The sequence below is a fragment of the Oryctolagus cuniculus genome, chromosome 17 (assembly GCF_964237555.1).
Source record: "Oryctolagus cuniculus chromosome 17, mOryCun1.1, whole genome shotgun sequence".
Taxonomy (NCBI): Eukaryota; Metazoa; Chordata; class Mammalia; order Lagomorpha; family Leporidae; genus Oryctolagus; species Oryctolagus cuniculus.
The window spans coordinates 25,114,047-25,141,899 of NC_091448.1; the positions used below are offsets into that span (position 1 = coordinate 25,114,047).

Below are 27,853 nucleotides of genomic sequence, written 5' to 3' on the forward strand. Positions count from 1 at the left end.
TGGTTCATGGAAGAACCATTCTGCTTTCTGCAAAATGTTTGATTTTCACTTTGAGTGGCAGAGACAGCTCTCCCAGCTGCTGTTCACTCCCCAAATGCCAGCAATAGCTAGAGCTGTGCCAGGCTGAATCCAGAAGCTCCTGGTATCCCACATGGGTAGCAGGGGCCCAACTATGTAAGCCTTCACTCCTGCCTCCCAGGGTACATGTTCGCAGGAAGCTAGAATCCAAAGCAGAGCCAGGCAGTTGGATACAGGATGCTGGAGTCCCAAGTGGTGTCTTTTTTTTTTTTTTTTTTTTTTTTGACAGGCAGAGTGGCTAGTGAGAGAGAGAGAGACAGAGAGAAAGGTCTTCCTTTTGCCGTTGGTTCACCCTCCAATGGCCGCCACGGCTAGCGCGCTGTGGCCGGTGCACCGCGCTGATCCAAAGGCAGGAGCCAGGTGCTTCTCCTGGTCTCCCATGGGGTGCAGGGCCCAAGCACTTGGGCCATCCTCCACTGCCTTCCCGGGCCACAGCAGAGAGCTGGCCTGGAAGAGGATCAACTGGGAAAGAATCCGGCGCCCCGACCGGACTAGAACCCAGGGTGCCGGCGCTGCTAGGTGGAGGATTAGCCTATTGAGCCGCGGTGCCGGCCTCAAGTGGTGTCTTAACCACTGCAGCAAACATTTGCCCCGCACAACATCTGTGAGAGGATACAGAGATGCATTGTTCTTGGGAGAGGGCCACTCTTTCTATTCTTCAGAGGGGTGGTGACCGTGCGAGTTGAGCACAGTGGCAGCGTATGGCCTTGGGGGTGGAGACAGAAGTATAACTCAGCCCTGCCAACTCCTAACTTGGATGCTGTCATCCCTGAGCCTTCATTTCCTCTTCTATAAAATGAGGATAAGGAGCAATTTTAGGGGCCAGCACTGTGGTGTAGCAGGTAAGGCCACCGCCTGCATTGCCGACATCCTATATGGGCACCGGTTCGAGACTCTGCTGCTCCACTTCCGATCCAGCTCTGTGTTATGGCCTGGGGTAGCAGTAGAAGATGGCCCAAGTCCTTAGGCCCCTGTAGCCATGTGGGAGACATGGAGGAGACTCCCAGCTCCTGCCTTCAGATTGGCCCAGTTCTGGCTGTTGCGGCAATTTGGGGAGGATGGAAGACCTTTCTGTCCCTCCCTCTCACTCTCTCACTACCTGTAACTCTACCTGTCAAATAAATAAAATCTTAAAAGAAAAAAAATCTCAGTTACTTAAAAGAAATTTCAAAACTGAGTGGTGGTTATGGGGCTAGTGTTGTGGCTCAATGGATTAAGCTACCACCTACCATCCCATATGGCTGCTGGTTTGAGTCCTACCTGCTCCACTTTCAATCCAATTCCCCACCTATGTGCCTGGGAAAACAGCAGAAGATGGCCCAGGTTCTTGGGCCCCTGCCCCCATGTGGGAGACATGGATAAAGCTCCAGGCTCCTGGCTTCAGCCTGGCCCAGCTCTAGCCATTTCAGCCATTTAGGGAGTGAGCCAGCAGATGGAAGATCTCTCTCTCTCCCTCTCTCTGTAACTCTGACTTTTAAAAATAAATAAACAAAGATTTAAAGAAAGTGACTAACTTTTAAAAAATGTAGTGTGCTTGCAGCAAAACAATCTAATACAGATAATATATGCAAATAATGTTATACATTGATAAGATACATGTAATAAATTTATTAATGAGGGCCGGTGCTGTGGTGTACAAGGTTAAAGCCCCCACCTACAGTGCTGGCATCCCATATGGGTACCAGTTCAAATATTGGCCACTCCACTTTTTTTCTTTTAAGATTTTATTAGGTAGAGTTACAGACAGTGAGAGAGACAGAGAGAGGTCTTCCATCCATTGGTTCACTCCCCAAATGGCAGCAACTGCCAGAACTGCGCTGATCCGAAGCCAGGAGCCAGGTGCCTCTTCCTGATCTCCCAAGCGGGTGCAGGGGCCCAAGTGCTTGGGCCATCTTCTACTGCCTTCCCAGGCCATAGCAGAAAGCTGGACTGGAAGAGATGCAACTGGGACTAGAACCGGTGCCCATATGGGATGCCAGCGCAGCAGGTGGAGGATTAACCAACTGCGCGTGGTGCTGGCCTTGGCTGCTCCACTTTTAACCCAGCTCCCTGCTGATGCACCTGGGAGGGCAGCAGAAGATGGCCCGGGTGTCTGGGCCCCTGCACCCATGTGGGTGACCCAGAAGAAGCTCCTGGCTCCTGGCTTCAGCCTGGCTGAGCCCTGGAGGTTTTGGTCATTTGGGGAGTGAACCAGCAGATGGAAGATCTCTCCCTTGCTCTCTCCCACTCCCACTATAGCTCTGCATTTCAAATAAATAAATAAATCCTTTTTTTAAAAAAAGATGTATTAATGATAGATCTCTCATAATACATTATTAAACTGTCAAATATAGCTATTATACATACAATCATTAAATTCAGGGCTGGCACTGTCACACAACAGGTAAAGCCTGCAGTACCGGCATCCTCTATGGGCACCAGTTGAGTCCCAGCTGCTCCACTTCCAATCCAGCTCTCTGCTGGGAAAGCAGTAGAAGATGGCCCATGTCCCTGGGCCCCTGCATCCACATGGGAGACCCAGGGGAAGATCCTGGCTCTTGGCTTCGGATCAGCACAGCTCTAGCTGTTCTGGCTAATTGGGGAGTGAACCAGTGGATGGAAGATATCTCTCTCTCTCTCTCTCTCTCTCTCTCTCTGCCTCTCCTTCTCTCTGTGTAACTCTAACTTTCAAATAAATAAATAAATCTTTTAAAAAAATCTTAAGGTCCAGTTTTCCCTTTCAGTCTAGGATTTATGACACTCTGGAGTATTTCCCTGGGATTGAGCCCAGACAAAAGCCTGGGCCTTGGAGGGGAAGGACTGCCCCCAAGAGCAGCTGGACACAGGACCTTGAGCAAAGGGAGAGGGCTCTTCCCGGTGTATCTTTTTAGAACGGGCTGAGATACAGCAGTGACCTGAACTCCAGGACACTTGCCAGCCCCTGTCCTTGGGGGAGGACACTTGCTAGGTGCCATGAGCAAGCTGTTGCACAGAGAGATGGCTCAATGCCAGGCAGGCTGGTGCTGGGGAGGAGAGAGGCTTGGATCCTAGAGGGAGACCACTCGGTTGTGTCAACCATCCCTGGAGGCCATTGGCGTGGCTCCAGAAAGTACACTCTTGCCCTCTGGCCATGGTGTCCGGGGAAAGCAGCCAGGTATTGCCTTGAAAATCAGTGAGCCCTAGACACGGCAGCACCGGCTTGTTCTCCTGGTCTGGCCGCCAGCACAGACGCCTCCCAGAGTTCTGCGGCAGGCCAGTGAGCTGCTCCTTTAAGCCTCTGCCATCTCCTGCAGCTCCAGGCCTTGAGTTGTAGAGTTTCTGTTAAATGTATTAATTTATACGAAAGAGTTACAGAGAGAAAGGGAGAGGAGAGAGCTCTTCCATCTGCGGCTTCACCCTCCAAATGGCCACTACAGGGGGCCGGCGCTGTGGTGCAGTGGGTTAAAGTCTCAGCCTGCACTGCAGACATCCCATATGGGCACCGGTTCTAGTCTCGGCTGCTCCTCTTCTGATCCAGCTCTCTGCGATGGCCTGGGAAAGCAGTAGAAGATGGCCCAAGTCCTTAGGCCTCTGCATCCACGTGGGAGACCAGGAAGAAGCTCCTGGCTCCTGGTTCCTGGCTCCGGATTAGCCCAGCTCCGGCCATTGCATCCATCTGGGGAGTGAACCAGTGGATGGAAGACCTTTCTCTCTGTCTCTCTTACTGTCTGTAACTCTACCTCACAAATAAATAAGTTAAATCATTAAAAAAAAAAAAAAAGAAAAGAAAAAAAAAAAAGAAAGAATGGCCACAACAGGCAGGGCTAGGCCAGGCCGAAACCAGGAGCCCGAGACCAGGAGCCAGGAACTCTATCTCCTTGGGCCCCTTTCCACTGCTTTCCCAGGCACACTAGCAGGGAGTTGGATCAGAGGTGGAATGGTGGGGCTGGCACTGTGGCTCACTTGGTTAATCCTCTGCCTGCGGCGCCAGCATCCAGTATGGGTGCCGGGAAGGAAGACCTTTTTTCTCCGTTTCTCTCAAACAGCCACCTATAATGGAATGCCAGCATCGCAGACAGCTTATGCTCTGACTTGCAGATTTTTTTAAAAAGAGTTGTTTTTAAAAATATTTATTTATTTATTCTATTATTTTTTGACTGGCAGAGTTAGACAGTGAGAGAGAGAGACAGAGAGAGAGGTCTTCCTTCCATTGGTTCACCCTCCAAATGGCCGCCACGGCTGGCACGCTGCGCTGATCCGAAGCCAGGAGCCAGGTGCTTCCTCCTGGTCTCCCATGCGGGTGCAGGGCCCAAGCACTTGAGCCATCCTCCACTGCACTCCCAGGCCACAGCAGAGAGCTGGACTAGAAGAGGCGCTACCGGGACAGAATCTGGGGTGTCAGCACTGCAGGCGGAGGATTAGCCTAGTGAGCCACGGCACCAGCCAAAAAAAAATTTATTTCTTAATTTGAAAGAGTTACACAGAGAGAAGAGAGGCAGAAAGGGAGGGGAGGGGTCCTACATCCAATGGTTCACTCCCCAAATGGCTGCAACGGCCGGAGCTGTGCCGATCCAAAGCCAGGAACCAGGAGCTTCCCCTGGGTCTCCCATGCGGGTGCAAGGGCCCAAGGCCTTGGGTCATCCTCCACTGCTTTCCCAGGCCATAGCAGAGAGCTGAATCAGAAGTGGAACAGCCAGGACTCGAACCAGTGCCCATATGGGATGCCAGCACTTCAGGCCAAGGTGTTAACCTGCTGTGCCACAGTGCTGGCCCCGCCGACTTGCAGATACTTTATGAAAGCTTGGCTCAGCTCTTTCGAAAGAAACGAGGCATATCTGGGGAGGCGGTAAAAGCTTCAAGGTCTTTGTCCAGGGGAGGGCAATTGGCTACCGTGTCCTCATTTCCACTCGTCACCATTCCTGCAGCATCCGCTGAAGGTCAGAGCCCAGAGACACGAAGACAGATGCCCCACACTTCTTGCCCTAGGGGAAGTCATATCTAGCGGTTGACAGTTGAGTAACCAAGCCACTAAAAGGTAGTACTGCTTTAATAGAGGTATGAATAATCAGCCATGAAAACCAGAGGGAGTAATTAAAAATGACTAATTAACAATAATAATACTAATAATATACCTGGAAGTGTTAGGGCTTAGCAGAGAAAGTAATAGCCCAGCCAGCTTTGTGGGATGAGTAAGAATAATAAGAATAATAACAAGCAAACATTTACTGTAGCCATTGTGTACACTCATTATCACATTACCTCTTCTTAGTAGCTACTATCATTTCCCAGTTTGACTGGTGAGGAACAGAGGTTCAGAGAGGTTAAAAAACCAGGATTTCCCCTGGCACAGCCAAGGAGCACTGTGGGTAGAGAGACCACAGCAGCAAAGGCCTGGAGAGAGGGCAGCTGGGCCAGTGTGGTGCCCGCGTTGCTCCCCGCCTGCCGCTTCAGAAGCAACGCCAGGAACACCTGGAGGGGCAGGGACTCCCACCAGCCTCTGGGTGCAGAACTGGGCTTCAAAGAAGCTAAGGATGTGGCACAGACCAGAAACTGGAGCTCCCTGCCCAGACTCTAAGGTAAGTTTTCGGATCCTGGCCCAGCACTACCAGACTGCACTGGTTACAGCCCAGTCCTGAACAAGAGAAGCGCTGAGGAATCCTCTCTCACCACGGGCCATCTTTGGGCCTCCGAAGTCTCTGGCTGTGGGGGTTCTGTGTGAGGTACCCAGGAAGTGGACCATTGACCACCTCACTAAAAAAGAAAAATACCCCAGTAAAATTCTCCAATCTTTTAAAAGTAAGTAAAACATAGTCTGGATAGACAATGGATGCACAACATTAACATTCAAGAAGTAAGAGAAGGTCAGGGCCAGCGTTGTGGCACAGCAGGTTAAGCTGCTGCCTATGATGCTGGTATCCCTTATGAGCACCAGTTCAAGTCCCGGCTGCTCCACTTCTGATCTGGCTCCCTGCTGATGTGCCCGGGAAAGCAGTGGAAGATGATCTGAGTGCTTGGGCCCCTGCTACTGCCCAATGGGGGAGAGCCGGATGGAGTTCCAGGCTCCTAGCTTAAGCCTGGCTGTTGCAGTCATTTGGGAAGTGAATCAGAGAATGGAAGATCTCTCTGGGGCCAGCACTGTGGCGTAGCGGGTAAGGTCACCGCCTGCAGTGCTGGCATCCCACGTGGGAGCCGCTTCAAGACCTGGCTGCTCCACTTCTGATCCAGCTCTCTGCTATGGCCTGGGAAAGCAGTTGAAAATGGCCCAAGGCCTTGGGCCCCTGTACCTACGTGAGAGACCCAGAAGAAACTCCTGGCTCCTGACTTCAGATCAGTGCAGCTCCGGCCATTGTGGCCAATTCGGAAGTGGGCCAATGGATGGAAGACAAACCTCTCTCTCTCTCTCTCTCTCTCTCTGTGAGGTACCCAGGAAGATAACTCTTTCAAATAAATAAATAAATCTTTTTAAAAATCTCTCTTTCCCTCTGTCTCTGCAACTCCCTTTCAAACAAAGAAATCTTTAAAAAAAATCCTTCAAAAAGTAGAAAACCCTTTGGTCCACCTGTCAGCAATCAATCTGGAGGCAACCCTTGTGACCAGTTTCTTTTATGCCCTTTGATACATGGTCTAACATCTTTATTATAGTAATGAACACTATACCAACAAAATACGAAATGCATACACAATATTACATTGAATAATTTCCCTTTGCGTCAGGTACCTAAGTTGTGCCAAGTCCTGTGCAGGATTTAATGCTAACACATGGTCTATAGCCCCAAGGGTGTGTGGGTGTGTGTGTGTGTGTTACAGGGGGCAGGGTGGGGCACAGGTACGACAGGAACTTCCTTAGCATGAGGTAAAACAAAGGAAGTGTGGTTCCAGTGGTGTCAGTGTCACACAGCGGTTGGCTGCTTTACAGCCTCAGCTCCGCCCACCATGACCCTGTGTGGGTGTCAGAACAATTTCTGATAATGGTTCTTACTTCATGGGTTGTTGAAAGGATATAAAGTACAGGCTGGCACTGTGGCCTGGTGGATCAGGCCTCCACCTGCGGCACCAGCATCCCATAGGGACGCTGATTCCTGTCCAGGCTGCTCCACTTCTGATCCAGCTCTCTGCTGTGGCCTGGGAAAGCAGTAGAAGATGGCCCAAGTCCTTGGGCCCCTGTTCCCCGGGTGGGAGACCCGGAAGAAGCTCCTGGCTCCTGATGGGCTCAATTCCAGCCATTGCGGCCATTTGGCGAGTGAACGAACGAATGGAACACCTCTTTCTCTCACACACAAATAAGCAAATCTTTAAAAAATAATAATAATAAAGTACCAGGATATAGAAGCACTCAAGAAACGTCAGGGAAGTAACTTTTTAGCTGTTTCATCCTCATTCAGGGCCACGGTCCACTACTGGAAATCCAGACCTCTGGAACCCAAACGCCTGTTTTAAAACACACCTCTGGCAGCAAGTATAATCCAAAGTGACGCTCCCCTCCTTGGCATCAATGTTCGTAACGTGCCCAAATTAGTAGGGCTATTCATACACTTTTCTGAAGAAACATCACTATGTTTGGTTGCTGGCGGCTACCCGTGCCCTGGCTCTCCAATCGGAAACGCGTCTGGCCCTACTGCTTTCTGGGTGATGGTCATCAGCCTGTAATTTTTGCTAGGGAGAAGCAAAGTTTTTCTTGGAAGGCCTCTGTTTTTCTTAGTCCTTAGGATTACTTTTCACTTGAAAGATCTCAGAAAAGTCCTAAGGAATCCTCTTAGGATTTATACGCATTCCCTGGGTTCTTGTATGTTTAAGGATTTGCGGGCAGGAAAAGTCGGGAGGCCTGCTCTTTCTTCCTTCGAGTTCTTGCTCGATCCCCAGGGCAGCGCCTGGCCCTCGGCGGGGCCTTCAGACCAACGCTCAAACAAGAGAGGCCGCTTCTCGCGTGCAGTCCCGACTCCTTCCTCTTTCTGGGCGCATGACGGTGCCGGGCGCCAGGCTCGGCCACGGAGCCTCGCGCCCGCGAAGGGCCCGCAGGCGGTCACCTCTTCCGCGGCGAGCCCTACGTCCAGTCCCGTCCCAGACGCACGTCTCCGCCACCCTCTCGGTAAACAAGGAGTTTAAGCCCACTCCGCCGCTTCTTTAAACTTTCTTTCCCCGTTTCAGCATCTGAAAATAACATTTTCCACGCAGTCGGGCTCTCCGTCGCTCCCGCACGGAGAACGGCCACCGCGGGCCCAGAACCCTCGGCTCGGCCCGCTAGTGCCCCCCCCAACCCGCCCCCGCCCGGCCCTGGAGGACCGTGGGTGGACGCTCTTGCAGAGCGCCTCTCGCTGGTCGGGGCGGGGGTGGGCGGAGCCAGCGCCGCCCGGGCTGTGGAAGCGGAGGGTGGGGACACTCTGGCCCGGCTCTCGGTGGTGCGAGAGCGGGCGGGAGCAGCGGCCGCTCTGGTCGGCGGACGTGCTGCCGAGCAGTCCCGGAAGCGAAGCAGCGATGGCGGAGAGTCCGACTGAAGAGGCGGCGACGGCGACGGCAGGCGCCGGGGCGGCGGGCCCCGGGGCGAGCGGCGTCGCTGGCGTTGTTGGCGTTAGCGGCGGCGGCGGCGGGTTCGGGCCGCCTTTCCTGCCGGATGTGTGGGCGGCGGCGGCGGCGGCGGGCGGGGCCGGGGGGCCGGGGAGCGGCCTGGCTCCGCTGCCGGGGCTCCCGCCCTCGGCCGCTGCCCACGGGGCCGCGCTGCTTAGCCACTGGGACCCCACGCTCAGCTCTGACTGGGACGGCGAGCGAACCGCGCCGCAGTGTCTACTCCGGATCAAGCGGTGAGCTGGGGTGTTTCCTCCTCCAGCCCCGAGCTCCGGGGCGCGACCTTCCCCGCCCCCCACCCCTTCCCACTACAACTCACCCCCAGCCCGCTGCGCTTGCCTCGAGGCGGCCAGGCTCCAAAGCCCAAGTCTTGCCCGCAGGGAGCGTCGGGGTCCAAGTCTCTTCTCCTCCGGCCCCCCAAGCACCTATCCCCTCCTCGTGTGCCCAGGTCGGACCCCGCCCCTCGGCAGCCTCCCCCGAGCCCCGCATCTCGGAGCCGGACACCCTCCCCCACCCCCACCCCACCCCCTGCCTCCCGCCCGAAACCCGACCCTTTGGCGCTTCAGTGACACCCCCTCCCGCTTCCCCACCCCGGCCCGACTAGATGCTGCCCACAGGCCCCACCCCTGGGTCCCTCTTGTGCGCTCGGGAGCCCAGTTTCTAACACATAACCTAGCTGGCTTTACCGTGCCTTAGATTCCAGCCATTCCTTCCCTTTATCTCTGCATCTCCAGCCGCCTCCTAGTTAGTACTTTCCCAGGTCTAGGTGGGTTCCCTGGCTCACCCAGATCTTCCCTCGAACCCCTTTTCCAGTCTCACACCTGCTCAGGACACTCAGGCACGCCTCCCCCGCCCACCCCCGGGTCTCTCTGGATTGTAAGATCCCACTCAGGACCTTCTTTCTTACGGGTTTTCCTCACCCACACACCTGGATTGTTTGATTTACTTTTCTCAAGCAAATATATTCAGCTTAATTACAGGAACAAAGGCCTAAGTCCTTTCTGTGCTTATTTCTTGGGTGACTGATTTGAGATAATATCACTTCATAGATAAAATGTTTCGCAGAAGTGCATAGCCTGGTACCCATCACATAAGGAAGAGAGTAGTACTGTGTAGCTGCCGTGAATCCTGAAATCTGTTTCCAGATGACCAGACTGCTGCCCACACTCCCGTCACGATCCTCCTCCTCCTCCTCTTCCTCCTCCTCCTCCTCTTCCTCCTCCTCCTCCAGGTGCAGCCCCAGGTTCCGAGTTCCTTCATCTGTCTCTCTACTTGCTTTTCAAGGTTGTGATAGAAGTTCAGCAGGACAGTGTGCGTAAAGCACCTGGCACAGTGCCTGACACAGGATACCAACTCTCTGGGCTTTGCTGCCCCCAACTTAAACTTGAACCTCAACTCTTGTATACTCCCTTGCTCCTGTCAGTCTTCTGATCCTGACATACTGTTGAGTTCGGCCTAAGACTTCCTTCCTTGCTCTGCCACCGTTTGTACTTTTTACACTCCTGCCTCCCCTAGCAGGTCCCTGGCCTTTTCCCTACCTGGAATGTCCTTTAGCCCCCTGCTCTCAGCTAGCCCAATCCAGTTGGTGAGCCGTGACCCTGACATCCTCTCATCTGCAGTAATCACATGTTCCTCTAGATAGGAGAGGGTGAGCGGTTTCAGAGGGTCCCCCTCCCCCCACCCAGAGAAGCTGCCGCTCTGTTAGTCCCCTGAGCTGGAAGACCGCCGTGATGGGGTTGCTCCTCGCCAGCTCACTTGTTTCATGTCATCTTCTGCACATGAGAGGTTGCATGGGTTATGGAATTCGGTTTTTTAGTGGAGTTGATTGTGCCTTCAGAGTTTCTTTAAAAAATCCTCGTGTGGTGTCTGCCGTAGTACCTGGGAACCTCGGAGGTGGGAAGTGGGTGAGTCGCCATGTGGGAGGAAGTGAGAGTAAATGGGATGTGGCTTTTCCAGGGTGACATCTGATAACATTGGGATCTCTGATATTTTTTTTTCTTTCCTTTCCCTGCCCTCCCCCTGATGAAACAATGTCCCTTTGATGATAATTTGCTCTCTGCCTGCCTGATAAGTACTCAGCTGAGGATCTCAGCCAACAAGACAGTGCAAACATTTGTGGTACCAAGCGCCACTTTCTCAAACCCTGGCCTCACTGAGGCGATAACAATTGTCCCGCTCAAGGGATTCCCCTTCCCCTCCCCTCACTCTTTCCCCGCCTCCTCTTGGTGTTACCAGGGATATCATGTCCATTTATAAGGAGCCTCCTCCGGGAATGTTCGTCGTACCCGATACTGTTGACATGACCAAGGTATGTAACTTGATGGGGAGCCAGGGGGCTTCGGGAAATTGGCCCATAAAGTTGGAAGAGTATAAAAGATTATTCAGCTCGCCTCTCTGATTAGGCAGGTGAAGAAGTGGAGACCCTAGGGGAGTGAGTGGCTCAGCCAGGGTCACACAGTGAAGTGGAGCAGAGCCTTCAGCAGGTGTCTGTTACAGTGCTGATAGGTAGTGAGTGGCTGGAAAAATCCCAGCCGATGCGCGTTGTTCAGCTTAGCTGTTAGGACGCTTTCTGAGTGTCGGAGTGCGCCAGGCTGGGTGAAGTTACCTGGTCACCTTGCCCACTGTACTACCCAGCTCTTTGCCCGTCTCCCCCTCCTGACTTTGACCGTGGTACTGTTAAGCAGACGCAGGGAAGGTCAGGGAGAGGTTGCGCTTGACTGAGTATTTGTGATTAAAGGGCCTTGTTCCGGCTCCTGTCCTGGACGGGTTGCTGCTGACTGTCCCACCTCAGAGCATCTCTGTCATCCCCACCCAGAGATCCCTAGTGCGTGAGTCGCGTTCCTCTGTCGTTGCTCTGCCCTCAGAAGCTGGCCTGGGGAAGACATCCCTCTTTGCTGCATCTACGGGTCTTTAAGTGAAAATGCCTACAGTAAAAGTTCAGATTTTGTTTTGTTGTTTTATCTGTCTTTGTTTTGAATAGGATTCCCTTTAGATTTTTTTTTAATGTGCTTCAGAATGTTTTTCCTGGGACACCTTGTTCTCAGTCATAGACTAGTGTTCATATGCTGACCCCTGGGGTCCTAGAAGTGATGCCCTATTAGAACCAATTGAATTTTATTTATTTGACAAATAGAGTTAGTGAGAGAGAGAGAGAGAAAGGTCTTCCTTCTGTTGGTTTACCCCCAAATGGCCACTACGGCTGGAACTACGCCAATCCGAAGCCAGGAGCCAGGTGCCTCTTTCTGGTCTCCCGTGTGCGTGCAGGGACCCAAGCACTTGGGTCATCTTCTACTGCTTTCCCAGGCCACAGCAGAGAGCTGGACTGGAAGAGGAGCAACCAAGACTAGAACCTGGCGCCTATATGGAATGCCGGCGCTGCAGGCAGAGGATTAACCATGAGCCATGGCACCGGCCCCCCAATTGAATTTGTTATTCACATGATTGGGGCTAGAATATACTTTGGGGTGTCCCTGGGCCAAGGTCGGGATTAGAGACCAAGGCATATCACGGTGTCCTTTTTCCTCCTGCTGCTCAGAGTCTAAGTAGACTTACGTGCCTAGAACCTTTATAGAGGAAGAAAGCAGACTGAATCGCTTCAGGTTTTCTTCCCTTTAGGAAGGGAAATCTTCAGTAATGGTTTGTGGAGGTAGAAAATTTAGTGTTTTAAGAGCTGCTGTTGGCCGGCACCACGGCTCACTAGGCTAATCCTCCACCTAGCGGCGCCGGCACACCGGGTTCTAGTCCTGGTCAGGGCGCCGGATTCTGTCTCGGTTGCCCCTCTTCCAGGCCAGCTCTCTGCTATGGCCAGGGAGTGCAGTGGAGGATGGCCCAAGTCCTTGGGCCCTGCACCCCATGGGAGACCAGGAAAAGCACCTGGCTCCTGGCTCCTGCCATTGGATCAGCGCGGTGCGCCGGCCGCAGCACGCCAGCCGTGGCGGCCATTGGAGGGTGAACCAACGGCAAAGGAAGACCTTTCTCTCTGTCTCTCTCTCTCTCTCTCACTGTCCACTCTGCCGGAGTGGGGGGGGGGGGGGCGGGTAAAGAGCTGCTGTCTTTTTTTTTCTTTTAGCCAACAGGGAAGTTGGGGAAGTTCTGGGGATGACCTGATGGCTCTGCTTGGGCCCTGGATTTTCCCCATTTTTTCTTGTACTTCGACACAGTGGATGCACCTGAGCCACATCTTCCACAGCAGGTTAGCTCCTGTGTGGAGGAAGCGAGGAGACACCGTCTGCCTCCATCACAGCCCCCAGCTCTCCCCATTACTGGCTCCAGTGCTGTGGCCTCCAGTCTTTGTTTTCCATTCCTCTTACCTCTCCCTTGTGCAGCATAAATACCGGGTGTAGTTGCATCATAGGCGTGTTTAACCTAGGCAAATCCAAACAGCATGCTCTGCAGAAATGCGTATGGATCTCTTAGAGCTGCTAGGTATGTACTGCAAGCGTTGATGTCCTAGTCGCGTGTTAGACGTAGCACTGATGAAGGAGGTGCACGCAAAAAGCAGGCTTTGAGGGAGTTTCAGGGGATAGCTACCCAGGGTGGTTTTGAGTATATATCAGTTCCCACCTCAGCTCAACCCCTAAGATGCCGTGCCACTGCAGTGAGATTTCTTCAGATTCCAGGGTACTTGTTAGTGTGAGTGAGTACAGGATGTTTATTGGGCATGGTGAGAATATGGATACCGGACGGGGCCTGCTCCTGGCATGGGTTGCAGGCGGAGGTCAGGAGGGGTGGGTGGGGAGGGAGCATCACCTCACGATTTTGAGATGGGGTTTTATTTTGCAGATTCATGCATTGATCACAGGCCCATTTGACACTCCTTATGAAGGGGGTTTCTTCCTGTTCGTGTTTCGGTGTCCACCCGACTATCCCATCCACCCGCCTCGGGTCAAACTGATGACAACGGGCAATAACACAGTGAGGTTTAACCCCAACTTCTACCGCAATGGGAAGGTCTGCTTGAGTATTCTAGGGTAAGAGGAGACTTCTAAGTGGCCAAGTTGATTGTTAGCAAATAATTATGCCAGGCCAGCCTCATCAGCCAGGGCTTCTCGTCTGAACCACGGAACAGAAAATAATCGCATGACTCTCTTCTCAGCTCTCCCCAGGATGGTGCTAACTAGTATCATTCTAGATGCAAAGGAGAAGCGTTCATGTCTTCCATACAAGAGGTGCTGTAAAGTGGTTCTCAGAGTGGGGTTCCTGAGAGGCAGCATCTGCAGATTTGGGAGTGCCACCCCAGCCCTGCTGTGTCAGCAGCCTTGGGGCGGCCCCCCATCTGTCTTTTCACAAGCCCTCCTAGCGCTGCAGGTGCCCGTCTGGTTTGAGAGCTGCTCCCTAACGGCATTAGGCCTTACTCTCGCCTGGACAGAGCAAGGCTGTGGGGGGGTCTCACTTCCGGGTCTCAGTGAGTAGTGGTAGTGATAATTGTTGTGGCGTTTGACAATTGAATGAAAAATGTCTGCCATTGGAAGTCATCAGATACAGACCCTAGAAGTCTTTAAGTTTGTCTTCTATTGAGTGCTGCTGAGATTTTGATCCATGGAGTTCCCGTCATTCCATTTTAAGAGACTTTGTGGGTTCAGAACTCAGGATGGAAATGTCTTCCTGCATATTTTGGATTGTGATCTGAATTCCCCTGGGGTGGAGAACAAGTACAGGTTGAAGTTGAGAAAGTTGCCCAGATGGATGCTCCTATTCTTCCTGGCCAACATGTTTCCAGGTTTGTGGCAGGGGGAGGCACCTGAAACAAACTTGAAATAGGATTTATTGTTCTAGAACTCTCTCAAATCCAGGAATACGTTCTGCTCTGGTTGTGGCAGATTGCCCTTAAATAAATCCTTCATCTCATAATTGTCTGGGCTGGTAGGACAGTGGTGTTTATCCACATGAAACTGTGTTGGTAAGGAAATTTTTTTTTTTTAAGATTTATTTTTATTTGAAAGTTAGAGTTACACAGAGAGAGAAGAGGCAGAGAGAGAGAAAGAAAGGTCTTCCATCCACTGGTTCACTCTCCAAATGGCTGCAATGGCTGGAGCTGCACCAATCCAAAGCCAGGAGCCAGGAGCTTCCTCCTGGTCTCCCACGCAGGTGCAGGGGCCCAAGGACTTGGGCCATCTTCTACTGCTTTCCCAGGCCACAGCAGAGAGCTGGATCGGAAGTGGAGCAGCCGGGACTCGAACTGGTGCCCATATGTACTGCCAGCACTGCAGGTGGCGGCTTTACCCGCCACGCCATAGCAACGGCCCCAGGAACTGTAATCATTGGCTTCTGCATGTAATTTGTTCACGAAAGTGTTTTGGTGTAGCTTCTCCCTCATGAGGCCAATGTGCAGACCATCTTAAGCAGACACTGCACACAGTAGGAACAGGAGGAGTCGGGTAGTCAGGTAAAAGTGGCAGAACTGTTTTGGGTAGAAATGAAGCATCCTGAAGACTTGGAGTAGAGAATTTCCACATGTTCTTAGTGTATTGTGTTAGCTGTACCAGCTTCATTCCTTTCCTCCCTACACAGGCCAAAGTACTGGGCAGATTGACTGACCGAAGAAATTGCACGAGAATTGACCCTGTTAACTTGAACCCCCAAATATTTGATGCAGAGGGTAGGAGGTGTAGGGTCCCTGGGAGAGCAACGCTGGCAAGAGGAGCTTGAGAGGCACTTCAGATGCACCTCCGACGCAGTCACCACTTACAGCTTGCTGACTCGGGAGAGGACAGGGGCCAGTCAACACAGAGCCAGTCGTGGCTCAGCTCTGGTGCCATCTCTTCAGTTAGGGAAGGCATGAGCTAAAGGAAAATAACCATTACTATCCAAGATGCTGCTCCCTAAGGCTGGCTCAGGTTTATGAAAGAGGAGCAATTTTGGTATTTCTCTTCATAGTCAAGATGCTGTCCATATATTATTTTCAGACCCACTGTGGCCTGTCTGTCCCAGCAGACTTGTGTAGTCTTCAGAGAATGCTTGATGCAGAACTGGGTGCTCCCCCCCACCCCCAGATGGCTCTGAGCCTCTGTGCTCAGCTTGTCTTTCCCCTCACAACCTGCATTGCCACCCGTAGCCAGTAAGCTCTCTCAGAGCCACAGAGGTTGGCGTCTAAAGCCCTGGAGCTGTTTGCCTGCCTCATTCCTTGGTGGTGTCATCTCTAACCTTCCCTGGCTGTTCTTTACGGACCCAAGGAAAATTCCGTCACAGTTTCTTGCTTGCGTGGCCCCTTTTCTTTTCCACGTGACGGGATTAGGCAGCTGACCGATTGCTGGTGAGTGAGGATGAGACAGGCTGGGAAGTTCCAGAGTGGTGTTAGTGAAGGAAGGACTCACTTGTGGTGAGTCCCTGCCTGCGCTCGGGCCCAGGGCATGTTCCCTGGTCTTTCTCCACCTGACCCTTTCCCCTTCCCTCGGCTGTGTTTGCAGTACGTGGACTGGCCCAGCCTGGAGCCCGGCCCAGAGCATCTCTTCTGTGCTCATCTCCATCCAGTCCCTGATGACTGAGAACCCTTACCACAATGAGCCTGGCTTTGAACAGGTAAGGCCGGGTGGGCCCAGCTCTCGGGTGTGGAATGCGAGTTGTTTTGGGAGATCTTTCTTTGACCCGGTACAGCTCTTGTATATCCTGATTGCCACTGTAGGAGAAAAATAGGGCTGACATGCCTGCTCCTTGATGATAACCTGTTTAATTTAAAAGGTTTAGAGTAACACTAGTAAGTATTGGCTTGGATTAACCTACAGTGTGGAAGTCAGTGGAGTCTTTCGGAAATGAATTCTGAGCCTGCTCTGGGGCTGTTGCTGCCAGTGGGTTCTTCAGCACCTGTGGTCTGGGGTGTTCCCTTAAGAACCCTGCCCAGCCTGCGGCTCTACCAGAATTGGCAAGTGCCATTATCCTGCAGAGCAAAGTTGCCAGTCCTGAGCTGGGGGTGGGATGTTTTAGTCAACACTGTCAAAGAGAAGGCGGAAAAAAATCACATTTTCCAAGTTTATGTCATGCAGATATGCTGGACACTGTCAAGTTTTTATGTTTTTTTTTTTGTTTTTTTTGTTTTTTTTTTTTTTGACAGGCAGAGTGGATAGTGAGAGAGAGAGACAGAGAGAAAGGTCTTCCTTTTGCCGTTGGTTCACCCTCCAATGGCCGCCACGGCTGGCGCGCTGCGGCCGGCGCACCGCACTGATCCGAAAGCAGGAGCCAGGTGCTTCTCCTGGTCTCCCATGGAGTGCAGGGCCCAAGCACTTGGGCCATCCTCCACTGCCTTCCCAGGCCACAGCAGAGAGCTGGCCTGGAAGAGGGGCAACCAGGAAAGAATCCGGCGCCCCGACTGGGTCTAGAACCCGGTGTGCCGGCACTGCAAGATAGAGGATTAGCCTATTGAGCTGCGGCACCGGCCTTTTATGTATAATTTCTTGTTTAATTTTCATGCTAAAGTTACTGTGAGATGTTGTCATGCCCATTTTCAAGTGAGGCAGTAGTGACTCAGGTTAATTAACTTTCACAAGAACACACTGATCAGTGCGGGACCCTGGATTTGTACCTCAGGCCAAGTTCTATCACTAGTCCAAAGTGCTTTCCTGAATTGTTCTTGAGAACTGAAAAAAATTGCAGTGATATTCTCAAAATAAATTCCATCTTGGTGCTTAAAACAGCATAATTCTTAAAGTACTCAAGGTAGCACTAAAATTTATCATTCTTCTGTAATAGACCTGAATAAATATTCTTTTCAACAAAAATGAATCTCTAAACCATCCTTTCCAAACAAATAATGTACCTGATTTCAGGAGTGGGCAGTAATGGTAATGGACTTGGCTAAACGAGGAGCTGATTTTAAGGTCTTTCCTTGTTTGGAAATTCAGGAGTGCTTACTTCTTAGTGTTCCCAGGTTTTGGTGCTTCACACATGCATGATGTTTTATAATTTTTCTGCAGTTCTCCAGGTGAAAAATACCAAACTGTTCCTTTTATGAAGTGGCTGGATCTAATCAGCTTCTTTAGTAAATAATTATAATTCCTTAAAGGATGTGTCTGTACCTGTTGGACAATGCACAACTTTGAAAATCTTGGAATCAGATTGAACCTCGCCACTCCTGTCGGCTATTCTCCACTGTTTTCATATGCTGTTTGTTTTTTCTCACAGCAGTGACTAGGAATCCGACTTCACAAAGATAACGTGGGAAGATGGTACAGTTTAGTTTTTAAACTGCAAACTCCCTATCTCAGAGTGGTAGTTCACATGGTTACTGGACATGTTGAATGTGGTGATTCCCCTCAGAAGTTTAAAAATCCCTACTTGGCCCCCCGGGGTTTCAGAAACCACGGTGCTGGGCTGGAAATGGACGAGCTCAGCGGCAGCCAGTCTGAGCTGCTGGAATTGGAGGCAGCAGGAACCGTGAGAAGGCAAGAGCAGCGTTCAGGAGAGCAGGCCGTCTCCCGTGTTCACAGCACACGCGCAGATGAGCTTTCTAGACCAGAGTTGGAGTGTTTCCTTTGAAAGTTTTGGTTCTACAGTTGACCCAGTGGTGGTGGAACCATACAGATGTGTGAGGGCGTTCAGCAAGAAGCTTCCTTTACATGTGAATGCCCAGAGGTTTCCACACTGACTGCTAACATCGTTTACAGCTTTTGATCCCACCATTGCTCTTAAATTGGTTATTTTCCACTGAATTCTTACCTGATAGGCCTTCACGTCAGGTTCTGGAATATTTGATGGGTCTTAGATTGCTTAGTAGAGATTGTGCTACCTGTAGCAGAGGCTAGGGATTGGTGTACAGTGGGGGGTGTGTGTGTGAATAGTTGTTCTTCAGGGTTTTCCTATATAGTGGGAAAGGTATCCTCTTAGTTGGTGTGCGTGGGTCACACACTCCATACTGAACCTGAAGTCTTCTGTTAGCTTTTCTTCTGACCTAGACTTTGTGCTTGGTGCCATGGCATTTGTCACCTTACAGGAGAGACATCCAGGAGATAGCAAAAACTACAATGAATGTATCCGGCACGAGACCATCAGAGTTGCAGTCTGTGACATGATGGAAGGAAAATGTCCCTGCCCAGAGCCCTTACGGTACGTGTCACGAGGACCCACTTGGTATACCTTCTTTTTGGAAATTGAGGTGGCTTATACTTTTGAGGGCCTTTGTGGCAAAATCCGCTGTGGAGAACCAGAAGACGGGCCGGGGGGAGGTAGTCATGCTTTTTAAAGAGCAAGTATGGGAACTGCCGTGGCGTAGCAGGTAAAGCTGCTGCCTGGGATACCAGCATCCCACATGGGTGCTACTGCATGTCCTGCCTGCTCCGCTTCTGATCTAGCTTCCTGCTGGTGGCCTGGAAAAAGCAGCAGCAGATGGCCCAAGTGTTTGGGCCTTCCCACTCAGTGTGGGAGACCGGGATGAAGCTCCTAGCTTCAGCCTGGCCCAGCCCTGGCTGTTGTGGCCTCCTGGGTGGTGAACCAGCAGATGGAAGATTGGTCTCTCTGTCTCTGCATCTCTCTTTGTAATTCTGACTTTCGAATAAACAAATAAATAAATAGGGGGGCCAGCGCTGTGGCTCACTTGGTTAATCCTCCGCCTTTGGCGCCGGCATCCCATATGGGCGCCGGGTTCTGGTCCCGGTTGCTCCTCTTCCAGTCAACCTCTCTGCTGTGGACCAGGAGGGCAGTGGAGGATGGCCCAGGTGCTTGGGTCCCTGCACCTGCATGGGAGACCAGGAGGAAGCACCTGGCTCCTGGCTTCAGATCGACGTAGCTCTGGTCATGGTGGCCATTTTGGGGGTGAACCAGCAGAGGGAAGGCCTTTCTCTCTGTCTCTCTCTGTCTATAACTGTCTATAAGTCTACCTGTCAAATAAATTAAATAAATAATAAATAAATAAATATTTTTAAAAATGCATGTGGCTAAGTAAGAAAAGCTCAGAGAGGGCCTTGTGGCACAGTGGGTTAAGCTACTGCTGCAGTGTCACATCCCGTATCAGAGTGCTGTTTTAAGTCGTGGCTACTCTTGTAATCCAGCTCCCTGCTAATGCACCTGGGAAGCAGCAAATAATGGCTCAAGTACTTGGGTACCTGCCACCCTTGTGGGAGACCAGGGTGGAATTTCTGGCTCCTGGCGTCTGCCTAGCCCAGCCCCATCTGTTGTGGGCATTTGGGTGTGAAACAGCAAATGGAAGATCTGTCTTTCTCTCCCTGTCACTCTGCCTTTCAGTAAATAAATAAAAAAGGAGCTCAAGAGCGGCTCTCTTTCTGAAGAGCACAGATCTGATGGGGGAGGCAGCCCCACCTTTAGAGACCCCAAGTTGATGAAGGCTTGGATATACTGTATTACAGCCAAAAGAGGTATAGAATACTCCACAATAAACTCATTTCTTAATGTTTATTTTTAAGTGCTCACACTGAATGAACAGAGTTAAACTTCTAGGAGAATTTTAAGTAATGTTTAGGATTGTGGATGGCTTATGGGAAACCACCGAGGTTGAGCCAGTCAGGAGTTGAAGGTGAGATTCAAAATTCAGATGGTGAGTATTGTGGGCACTCGCATAGATCCTTAAGGTATGAGGGACGTCAGCTGTTCCATTTTCCAGTTAAAGATTTTTGTGGAAACCAAACATGAACTCTGACTGTTTATTTGGCGCTAAGGTTAGAGGATGAAAGGGGCGACCTCGTTCTCCAGGTTTTTAACCTCTCTGCTTTTTGTTCCAGAGGGGTGATGGAGAAGTCCTTTCTCGAGTATTACGACTTCTATGAGGTGGCCTGCAAAGATCGCCTGCACCTTCAAGGCCAGACCATGCAGGTAACGCAGCCCTTCCTGCTCATTCCAGAAGCCCACCGCAGACCCTGTGCAATGCCCCAAGTCACTCGGACTCGGTTCTGAGTTCCTGGCATAAAGTAGGTCCTCATAAGTAGAATCTGAATAGTCCTGCTTTCTAGGCTAGAACACCTTCTCTTTTAGAGTCAGTGTTTTATTTTGTTTGTTTGTTTTAAGATTTTTTTATTTGTTTGAAAGGCAGAATTACAGGGAGGAGGAAAGACAGATCTTCCCATCCAGGGGTTCACTCCCCAAATTGCTGCAACATCTGGGGCTGGGCCAGGCCAAAGCCAGGAACCAGAAGCTTCTTCTGGGTCTCCCAAGTGAGTGCAGGGGCCCAAGGATTTGGGCCTCCACTGCTGCTTTCCCAGGCCATTAGCAAGGAGTTAGATTGGAAGTAGAGCAGCCAGGACTCAAACCAGCACCCCTGTGGGATACCAGCACCACAGGCTGTGACTTAACCTGCTGTGCCACAGCGTTGGCCCCATCAGTGGTCCTTTCAAACCAAAACACTCAGTCCTGTTGGAATCTTGAGGATTATGAAAGTCATCTCTTGGAATTCTAGCCCTAGCTCAAAGAGCTCACGGATAAAAGTGACAGAGAAATAATGGATATGCCATATGTTGAAAGATTGCTCCTCCAAAGGTGGTAGCCAGTTGTTTATTCTCTGCCTATGCTGGGGATATGTGCTTTCACTTCCAATAAGAATGCAGAAGTTAGGCTCAATTTAGAAGGTTTTTTTTCCCCCAAACTATAGATACACTCAGTTTAAAATGGCCTGATTGGTAAGAAAGTGAGAGGCCGCCTGACCTGGAGGATCAGTTCTTGTATCTTTGGGTCACTTGCTCGTAGTCTTGCTTAGAAATGGGGTGACTTGGATAATTGACTTAAGATCCCTTAAGGCTCTCCAGCTCTATGGACTCGACTCGCCTCATCTTTTTTCTCCCATTCTCTCCCCTCCCCTCCCCTTCTCTTCTTTCAAATATTGATTAATGTGAAAGGCAGAGCCTCAGAAAGGGAGAAACAGAAGTGAGTGGTCTTCCTTCTGGTTTACTCCCCAGATGACCTCAACAGCAAGCCTGAGCCAGGCCAGACTGCATCCTGGTCTCCCATATGGGTGGCAGGGGCCATCCTCTGCCTTCCAAAGCACACTAGCAAGAAGCTGGATTAGAAGCGGAGCAGCTGGGGCTGGCGCCGCGGCTCACTAGGCTAATCCTCCGCCTAGCGGCGCCGGCACACCAGGTTCTAGTCCCGGTTGGGGCGCCGGATTCTGTCCCGGTTGCCCCTCTTCCAGGCCAGCTCTCTGCTGTGGCCAGGGAGTGCAGTGGAGGATGGCCCAGGTGCTTGGGCCCTGCACCCCATGGGAGACCAGGAAAAGCACCTGGCTCCTGGCTCCTGCCATCGGATCAGCGCGGTGCGCCGGCCGCAGCGCGCTGGCCGCGGCGGCCATTGGAGGGTGAACCAACGGCAAAAGGAAGACCTTTCTCTCTGTCTCTCTCTCTCACTGTCCACTCTAACTGTTAAAAAAAAAAAAAAAAAAGAAGCGGAGCAGCTGGGACTCAGACTGCCAGTCTGATATGGGATGCGTATGTCACAAGCAGTGGCTCAAACGACTGTGCCACAATGCTAGTCCTTCCTTTATTTCTGCCTACCTGCTAAAAAGCAGTAGAAGTACAAGGACACTTTGAAAAGCTCAGGAAAAAAATAGGATTATAATGTAAGGTTAGGGGCAAGTGTTTGGCGCAGTGGTTAGGATGCCTACGGCGCATGTCCAAGACCTGGGTTCTTGTCCTGGCTGCTCAGTTTCGGTTTCCTGCTGATGTGCATCCTGGGACTCAGCAGGTGATGGCTCCAGTACTTGGGCTCTGCCTAACCACCTGGAGACCTGGGTTGAGTTCTGGGCTCCTGGCTTGGACCTGACATAGTCCTGGCTGTTGCAGATTTAAGATCAGTCAGTCTCTCTCTCTCTCTCTCTGCCTTCCCAAAACTATTTTCTTTTTAAATTTGCTTTAGTGCAAGAAATGTTTTTCTTTATGTGTAGTTGTTTCCTAATGCACATTCACAAGCTTTGAAGTACCCTCTTTGATGTTTTGGTTCCACTGGTGTTTTTGCCCTTGGTAGCTTCCCCATCCTTTCTTCAGTGACTTGTCACCCCCCTGCCTCATTTAAGCTCAGAAAGCAAGGCCAACTCAGGGTTAACTTATTTCCTGAGTGCTTCATTCGTTTTAAAATGTTTACTTATTTCTTTTCATCTACATGAAGGAGCAAGAGAGAGAGGTCTCCCATCTGCTGTTTCGTTTCAGTTTTTAAATGCCCACGGCAGTCAAGGCTGGGCCAAGCCCAAGCCGGAGCCCAGAACTCTGTCTAGGTTTCCCATGTGGGTGGCAGAGGCCCACGTATTTGAGCTATCATCTGCTGCCATCCAGGATGCATTAGCAAGAAACTGGATCAGAAATGGAGCATCCAGCACTTGAATGGGAAGTGGGCATACCAAGCAGCCCTCAGCTGCTGCCCCAAACGCTGGTCCCTCTAAGAGTGCATGATGATACCTGCCCCAGTGTTTCCCGTGAGGGCTTCTCATGGCCGACCTCCTGCAGCACCACCAGCATTCAGTCTCAGACAGCTTGTGATGAGGGGTGGTCTGGGACAGGACCTGGGAGAAGAATAGCATCTGGGAAGGAAGGAGATAGAGGAAATGGAGCCAAGGGCCAGAGACAGAAGAGTTGGGGAATGGACAGCTGTAGAGTTAGTGTAGAGCTCAGCCTTCAGGGAACACAGCCCCTGCGGGTGACTGAGTACCGACTGCTGGCACCCACCGTGAGGTCAGTGTGTGGGAGGAGCAAAACTGCAAGTGGGGAGATCGCACAGAGAGCCCCTACATAGCCTTTTAGGCTCATTTTCCATGCCTTCTGCCCCACCCATGATCAGTTTTGAGACCCTGAGGGCAGTTAAATATTCCTGGGAAATGTTCAGAGACCTTTGAGAGAGAAGGACAAGGACCAAGATGAAGGCCAGGTGGCCCAGAAACAATGCCCAGCAACCAGACAGGAACGTGGTAACGGGTCGTCTCCGGGGAGACCCACAGGTGCTTACCTGGGGGCCAGAGCTCTGGAGTTCTAGACCTGCTAGTGACCCTAGAACAGCAGATTTCCCTTTTATGAATATAGAGAATAAAGAACAAAATGACATCATCCCGCAAGATGGCAACAACCAAGCAAGCTCGGATCCCAGGGTGTGGGAGTGGGGGTTGTTCCCCATCTGACCTCCTGTGGTTTTAGAAATTAATTGAAAACAACAGCACACTTAATAGTCGTAGTCCTGGTCTTGAATCTTTCTTCCCTTGCTATCTGGATCATTTCAGAAGCCCCTCAGACCATGTAAAGTCCTTCCAGAACTGGGAGGGTGTTGAGGTGCAGTGGCTTGGGCTGCTACTTGGGACAGCAGTATCCTATATAAAGGAACGCTGGTTTGAGTCCTGCCTACTCTGCTTCGGATCCAGTTCCCTGCTAAAGCATCCTAGGATGGCTCCAGTGCTTGGGCCCCTGCCACTCACATGGGAGACCTGGATGGGCTCCTGGCTTCAGCCTGGCCCAGCCCTAGCTATTGTGGGCAGTTGAGAAGTGAACCAGTAGATGCAAGATCAATCAAGCTCTCACTCTCACTCTACCTTTTGAGGAGATGGAAATAAACCTTTTTAAAAAAGCTCATGGGGCTGGCAGTGTGGCTTAGCAGGTTAAGCCACCACCTGCAATGCCAACCATCCCATATGGGCACCAGTTCGTTTCCTGGCTATTCCACTTCCGATCCAGCTCTCTGCTCATGAGCCTGGGAAAGCAGCGGAGGATGGCCCGAGTCCTTGGGCCCCTGGAACCACTTGAGAGACCTGGAAGAAGCTCCTGGCTTCAGCCTGGCTCAACCCTGGTTGCAGCCATTTGGGGAGTGAACCAGCAGATGGAAGATCTCTGTTTCTCCCTCTCTCTGTGTAACTGAGTTATAAATAGATAAGTAGATAAATAAGTCTTTTTAAAAAAAAGGCTAATAGAATTAAAAGATTTCTTTAAAATGAAGCCCCTCCACAAACTGACATCACCTGTCTCATAAAGTCCTCCTGTCTCATAAAGTCCTCCGTACCCCTTCTGCATTTTGGCTTGCTTTTGAGGAATGCAAACCTTTTCATGTCAGCCCAAGCTGGATGGATTTGGGACACTGCATAAATTCCTGAGCAGAGACACGCTGTCTGCTGCTGGGCTCTTCTGTGCTCCACTGTGCCCCTGAGCTTGCATTTCACATGGACCCAGAGCTGTGCCCTCTAGGCTGTGCCACCCAGGCGTGACTCTTCCACCCCCCTTGTCTCTTCCCCACAGGACCCTTTTGGAGAGAAGCGGGGCCACTTTGACTACCAGTCCCTCTTGATGCGCCTGGGACTGATCCGTCAGAAAGTGCTGGAGAGGCTCCATAATGAGAATGCTGAAATGGACTCTGATAGCAGCTCGTCTGGGACAGAGACGGACCTGCACGGGAGCCTGAGGGTCTAGGCCCTCCTCCCCGCTCCCCTTCCCCCAACTCGAAAGTCCGGCAGAGTCCCTTCCCCTCACCCCAGGGATGGAGAGGCACTGCGTATCTCCCTCCAAAATGACGTCATCCCGCAAGATGGCAACAACCAAGCAAGCTCGGATCCCAGGGTGTGGGAGTGGGGGTTGTTCCCCATCTGACCTCCTTGGCGCTGGAGCATCTGGGGCTGTTTGTCCCATATCAGGGGCCAAGGTACCTTTCCAGGAGCACCCAGGGCGAGGGCCTCTGAAAAACAAACAAAGCAACCAACACACCTCTCCACAGGGCCAGCTCCTTAGGGCCGGGTGGAAGACAAATTGTATTTCCAAGAGGGGGTGTGCCCACGTGATTTATGGGGATGTCTGGAAGGGAACACGGGGTGGGGGGCTGTCTGGGACACGTAACAGTCTGGGTGGTTGTCTGTCTGTCTTCAGTCCTGAAGCCAGGCTTCCCAATGCCCTTCCCCTCCCTGCCCCCCCTTTCCCCATGGGCCAGCATAATTTTGTTTTTCCTAATTTATAGTCACTGTTCTAGACAGACCAAAGAGCAGGAACAGTGGTGGAGTCTAGGCTGCTGATCAGTAAGCTTTACCTGGCACCTGAGCACCTTTCTCCCCTGCTCCCCTCCCTCACCCTTTTCTCAGTTTAAGACAGAAGGTAAATGTGACTGGGACTGAACCAAGGTCTTGGTAAAGCCTGCATGGCGCTGTAAGAAGCTGAAGATCCTCTTTGTTCCCGCAATCACTGATTTGAAAAGTTCCCAGCACAAGCAGCTGCTGTGTGTATGGGATTAGAGCCACTACATAGAATAGTCTCTTGCAGATTTTCATAAATGCTAGTCACCATGAGGGTGTTTCTCTTGGGGTGGGGTGCAGGGGGAAGACTGATGCTAGTCCTTACTGTATTTTGTTTGGCTGTCCTTGTGTGTTCTCAGCCCAGCTTGTCCCCCTCCTCACTTCAACCCCTAGGGATTTGAGGGGAGCAAGGGTAGCCAATGGCAAAAGGGGGTTAGGGCTGGGACTCTGGAGACTCCTCCCCTCCTCTCCCTTCCCCCTCCAGCTGCTCTTTGTCACTGGCTCCGATGGCCATTTGCCTGGCTGTGTTGCTTCTGTCTGTATTTAGCTGCAGTGATCCTTTAGCTGGTTGGCTCAGAAAAAAACAACAAAACCGTGCATTGGGTGCCCTGTACTACTGGGCATCGAGGGAATCCATCGTTCCCCTTCTTGGTGTGTTCTCCCCGCACTTCCAGATCCTTGTTAGGGCTCCCAGGGGTGTTGGTGATGCACGTGACGCAGGGCCGCAGTCAGGATCCAGCCGTGCTGAAGGGAGAGGATGGCGTGTGCCTGCTCCTGCTGCTGCCCTGGGATCACGGGACTCTCCTGGTGTGAAGGAGGAGGGCAGGAGCAGTGACGCTGGACAGGGAATGGGGGGCTTGGGAACGCAAGTTTATCTTGGACACCTGAAGGCAGGGTCTGCGCAGACTCAGAGGGACCCCACTTCGTTTCCTTCCATTCCTCGAGCCAGTCCGGGGCTTAGAACACTGCTGGTCTGTGGGCCCAGTGTTGGCAGTCATCCATTTCAGGTGTTCCCACTTTCCGAGTGACAATCCTCTCCCGGGCCCTGCCGTGGGGCAGAGCACGTCTGGCATCGCAGCCTGACCTTGACGCCCTAATCTTGAGTTTAGGAAATATATGCACAGGAGTCAGAGATGTCTTTATATCTGTACATAAATGAAGTTTTTTTTTTTTCTTTTTGGTGCAATAAAGTTTGTTTTGGCAGAAGGAGGAAGCGCCTGAGGGTGTGGGAGGATTGGAGTAAAGCATGGAGTCCTCTGGAAGTGGGGGAAGGCGAGCACTCGGTGTGTTGTCTGGAAGGTGGGAGCAGGAGCAGGGCCCTTCTCTGTTTAAGGCTGTCACTCTGGCAGTTAATGGGGGACGGCATTCTCACCGCACCTGCTCTGATGCTCTGGGAACCCTTGTCCCACAAGGAGATAAAGGTAGAGATGGGCTCCAACTAAGAGAAGGAAGTGTCAGTGGGGAGAGTCTATTGGGTGTCCAAGCCAGCGCTGCTTAGGGATTTAGCATTTAGACCGTGAAGACTATGAAAGCCTTAAATCCCAACCTCTCCCCCGGCTGCCTCTTCACCTGCTCTAGATTGCTGCTTTCTGACAGAGGCTTTTCCTCTTGGCTGACCACGTGTGTAGAAGTCTACACAACATCATGTCCTGCCAGCCTGCACCGTGCCAAGCACTGACAGAGCTTGGGCTCAGGGTCGTCATTCTGGCCTCCAGCTTCGGCTCTGCTTAAGCTGGCAGCCTCTGGTGAATTCCTTTGATTTGCCATCTGTGACATTAAGGACACCTACTTCACTTTTAAGGTTGGTGAAGGTTAAATGAGGTGTGTATAAAATGGCACAGTGATTCCCTCAGCCACTGCTAGGTTACAGGGACCTGCTCAGCAGTCCCTGTTGAGGAAGCAAAGCTAGTGTGGAGTGAGAACCAAGATGCAGCCTTCACTATTGAGTCCCCTCAGATTCCATCATTTTCCTCCAGCTTAGCCACCACCTAACACCGGCTATGTTTCCCTCATGGCCTGGACCTTCTATGGCAGAGGCTGGAGGAGACTGAATATTATTCCCTCATCTGTTAGGGTCTGTGACTAAGAAAGAACGTTAAAGGAAGAGATTTTAATTAGCAAAGCTCTGATTTCTATCTTAACAGCTGCAGAGAAACCAGACCATCTAGGTAGGAGACACAGCTTGCGTCCTGGGCCCGCCTCTTCCGTGAACTTGTAGATGACCTGTGCAAGTCATTATATATGTGCTTGCTGTTCTCTGTGTTACTCAGGTTATCCTTACTGGATAAATGAGGTTTTCTCCAATAAAGATGCAATGTGAAGGCACTTTTAAAAAATAAAATATTGGGGGAAGAAAGAAAAGCA

At 51.5% G+C, this 27,853-nt stretch overlaps 1 protein-coding gene across 1 annotated transcript; it reads left to right on the forward strand.

The window, feature by feature from the left end:
- Nucleotides 1-8,401: 8,401 nt before the first annotated feature.
- Nucleotides 8,402-27,850, forward strand: UBE2Z (ubiquitin conjugating enzyme E2 Z). The gene is made up of 7 exons (XM_008271334.4): nt 8,402-8,831; nt 10,831-10,903; nt 13,378-13,565; nt 16,002-16,113; nt 18,518-18,630; nt 20,259-20,349; nt 24,729-27,850. The coding sequence occupies exons 1-7, from the start codon at nt 8,509-8,511 to the stop codon at nt 24,897-24,899; spliced, it is 1,071 nt and encodes a 356-aa protein (XP_008269556.3). The 5' UTR covers nt 8,402-8,508; the 3' UTR covers nt 24,900-27,850.
- Nucleotides 27,851-27,853: the final 3 nt, after the last annotated feature.